This window comes from Rutidosis leptorrhynchoides, chromosome 7 (genome assembly GCF_046630445.1).
Source record: "Rutidosis leptorrhynchoides isolate AG116_Rl617_1_P2 chromosome 7, CSIRO_AGI_Rlap_v1, whole genome shotgun sequence".
In the NCBI taxonomy this organism is placed as follows: Eukaryota; Viridiplantae; Streptophyta; class Magnoliopsida; order Asterales; family Asteraceae; genus Rutidosis; species Rutidosis leptorrhynchoides.
In genome coordinates, this window is record NC_092339.1 from 321,955,770 (window position 1) to 321,959,155 (window position 3,386).

At 38.7% G+C, this 3,386-nt stretch overlaps 1 protein-coding gene across 1 annotated transcript; it reads right to left on the reverse strand.

Moving 5' to 3' along the window:
• Positions 1-729: 729 nt before the first annotated feature.
• Positions 730-2,339, reverse strand: LOC139860235 (uncharacterized). The gene is made up of 2 exons (XM_071849004.1): positions 1,981-2,339; positions 730-1,912 (listed from the first exon to the last, which is right to left on the reverse strand). The coding sequence occupies exons 1-2, from the start codon at positions 2,337-2,339 to the stop codon at positions 730-732; spliced, it is 1,542 nt and encodes a 513-aa protein (XP_071705105.1).
• Between the last annotated feature and the right edge of the window lie 1,047 nt (positions 2,340-3,386).

Genomic DNA, 3,386 nt, shown 5'->3' on the forward strand with positions numbered 1-3,386 from the left:
AATATAGTGTGCAATAAAGCCCGCTCCCTGTGGAACGAACCGGACTTACTAAAAACTATACTACTCTACGATTAGGTACACTGCCTATAGTGTTGTAGCAAGGTTTAGGTATATCCCATCTGTAAATAAATATATAAAACTTGTGTAATCTGTATCGCTTTTCGTATCAAAAATATAATACTATTTCGTACCCCCACGCTACCACATCAAAAATCAACCCCTTTTTATGATTTCTTCGATAAAAGTCTATTGTCTCGTTAGCAATTATGACTCCATCTAAGATATAACGGCCTTTTAAGAAAGCACTCTGTTCAATACCCACCACATTAGGAATAACCCGTCGTATTCTATTAGATAGCATTTTCGATACTATCTTATAAAAACTTCCGATAAGACTAATGGGTCGATAATCGTTAAGACCGAGAGGATCTTTTGTTGTTGGGATTAGGGATATAAATGAAGCATTACAACCTTTTGAGATTTCACCCTTCTCCCAAAACCAAGATATAGCGTTCATTAGATCATTCTTTATCGTATCCCAATATTCTTTGAAGAAACGCATGTTAAACCCGTTGGGACCCGGGGCTTTGTTACTTGCGCAATCTTTTAAAGCCTCAAACGTTTCATCTATCGTGAAGGGGAGTTCAAGCTGCGTCACCTGCTGATCTGTCAGAACTTAGTAGTGTAAATCGGACATCGAAGGCCTGTTGTCACTTTTTTCTCAAATTGTCAACTAAAGTGATTATGAACCGCACCCATAATATCACCCACATTTTCGTTCCAAACTCCATTTATTACAAGTCCTCTAATATTATTCCTGTTGTAGTTCCTTCGAATAATTGAATGAAAAAAGTTCGAGTTCTCATCACCTTCTATTATCCATTTGATTCTCGCTTTTTGTCGTAACATATTTGCTTTTGATCTTTCTTTGCTTAGCCATTGTTTCCTACATTTCATCCATTCCAAATGTTCTTCCTCATTTAAAGATCTATTTTCAGCGATTACTTCCCAACCATCTACTTTAGCCTTGAAATCTTTAATTTCTTGATCTATATCATTGAAGCTCGTCTTTTTCCATTCTTTGAGGGCATTTTTTACATTTTTTAGCTTGTTTCGGAAGACGCAATCCATTCTATTCCCCTTAGCTTCTACCTTCCATGCTTCCTTGATAACATTATCAATTCCTTCCATATTTAACCATTCATTAAAAAACTTGAACGGTTTGGGCCCAAAATCAATCACTCTATCTCTTAAGACTATGGGACAATGATCCGAGAATTTCCGATCTAAAACAATAGCCGACAAGTCATCCCAAAGGTTAAGAAATTTGTCGGATACAAGAAATCTATCAAGTTTGCTCATCTTAAACCCATTATCACACACTCTAGTAAATTTTCTACCACCGAGAGGAATTTCCACTAGATCATTATTTAGAATAAAATTATTAAATCTCGAAGCCCGACTTGGAATGAAATTGCTATTAACTCTTTCTTCTTCCTCTCTTACCTCGTTGAAGTCTCCACACAAAAGCCAACTTGTGTCTACTTTTCTCAATAACCCTTCTAATGCTTCCCACATTCTCTTTTTACCTGCATCATCATGCGGTCCATACACATTAACAACCGCCATTTCTTTGTTCGAGCTTACCCAAGAGCCTTTAATTGCAATGAAATTTTCTCCTTCTACAAAATCTTCTACACAAACAGAATTAACATCCCATAATAGCATTATCCCACCCGAGTATCCTATTGCATTCTTTTGAACGAAGCCTACACTATTATTCCACCACAAGTTAGAAGCCCAAAAATTACTCACATTACTTAGTTTCGTCTCCTGAAAAGCCACGATGTCTGGTTTTTCATCTCTACACAAATTCTTTACCCACCCAAAAGCTCCATCTTTGGCGAAGCCTCTAATATTTAAAGATATAATCTTCATGATAAACAAAAAACTTCGAGAAGATTAAGGACAGGGGCTTACTGTTTTTGTCCCTTTTGATCCGGCCATTTCAAGCCGAGCTTTCTTCTATACTCGTGTACCTCTTCGCTGTTACTCGAGCATGTCTTGCCACCATTATTGATTTTATTGATGCTTGTAGATGAGACAGACTTTTGTGAAATCGAATGGGATCCCACCATCCTTGAAGATTTGGGAATTGGATTGGATGTTCCAGGCCGACATTTTTGGCATGCTTCCCTTTTATTCCTGGTACTGCCCAAACGAGCAATAGACTTCATATGCATAAGCCTTGAGGAAGACTTCCAATTTGCTGGGGTGTTACGGATGCAATTGAGGCATACACTAGAAGAAGAACGATTCCCGTTATGTTGATTGCTCATTTTGGAAGAGTTACTCACTCTGGGTTTGTGTTTGGCATTATGTTGGTTGCTAATTCTGGACAATTGGTTTGGCTTTCGTGCAAGGTGGACAAGGAGAATCGGTTTGGTCTTCAAGGTTTAATTTGGAGATTGGACTAGGTGTAGGTGAAAAGGAAGACGGAAGAGCAACATAGGTTGAGTTGGATGGTGGCGAAAGGGGAGATGAATTAGGATTAGGTTGTGAATTTGGTACTGTCGAGTGTGGGATCAGAGGTGAGGGATTTGATGTGAATTGATCTTGACTTTTAGTTTTGGTTTCAGGAATTGGATTATGTGTATAGATGGGCTGGGAAACAAAATTAGGCTTAATGGGCTTAGAGCAAATCTTAACAGGCCCAACATGTGATGTCTTTTTGGGATCTGAATAACTTCACATGGGGTAATGTATATTGGGAGGTTTAGAGGTTTTGATAGGGTCCGAAAAAGGAGTTTTTGTGGGTTTATTTTTTGGGTCAGAGAAAGTTGGATTGGATGGTTGGTTTGCAGGTATACGTGGTGTAAGACCCAAATATTTATATTACATACTTATGTACTTATAACATTCGAGTTCTGGTTGCATTGGCTATTTGTATTAGTTAAAAAGCAAAAGAAGCTGGAACAGGCATGTTGCGCGCCGCGCGGTCCTGGTGCGCGCCGCGCAGAATCGAGCTGGCAGACCCCTTTTTCTTTTAAGTGTTTTAAAAAGGGTAAAATGGGTATTTCACTTGGTGGCCGGGTTTTGAGCCACAAAACTGATCCATGGGCAATCTTATCTTCATTTTCACCTCTTTCACTCACACACTTACATCTAGAGAGAGAGAAGGGAGTTTAGAGAGAGAGAGCTTGATTGGGGAAGAAGGAGTGGATTTCTCGCAAAAGCTCGGGTTTTAAAGTTGTTCCTTTCGTTCTCGGCTACGCGGTGATAGTATTGGTAAGCTCAAACTCCGAATTTCATTTATTTAATTTGATATTCAAGTTAGGGTTTTGAGTTAATTAGTTGTAAAACCCTTTTAAGTGATGAAATGGGTT

What these genes read in the sequence shown, in the direction of transcription:
- LOC139860235 (XM_071849004.1), bottom strand. Translation starts at nt 2,339, where the DNA reads ATGAGCAATCAACATAACGGGAATCGTTCTTCTTCTAGTGTATGCCTC. An exon ending in GATCAAAAGGGACAAAAACA is followed by an intron (nt 1,913 to 1,980) that starts GTAAGCCCCTGT and finishes TTTAAATATTAG; the next exon opens with AGGCTTCGCCAAAGATGGAG.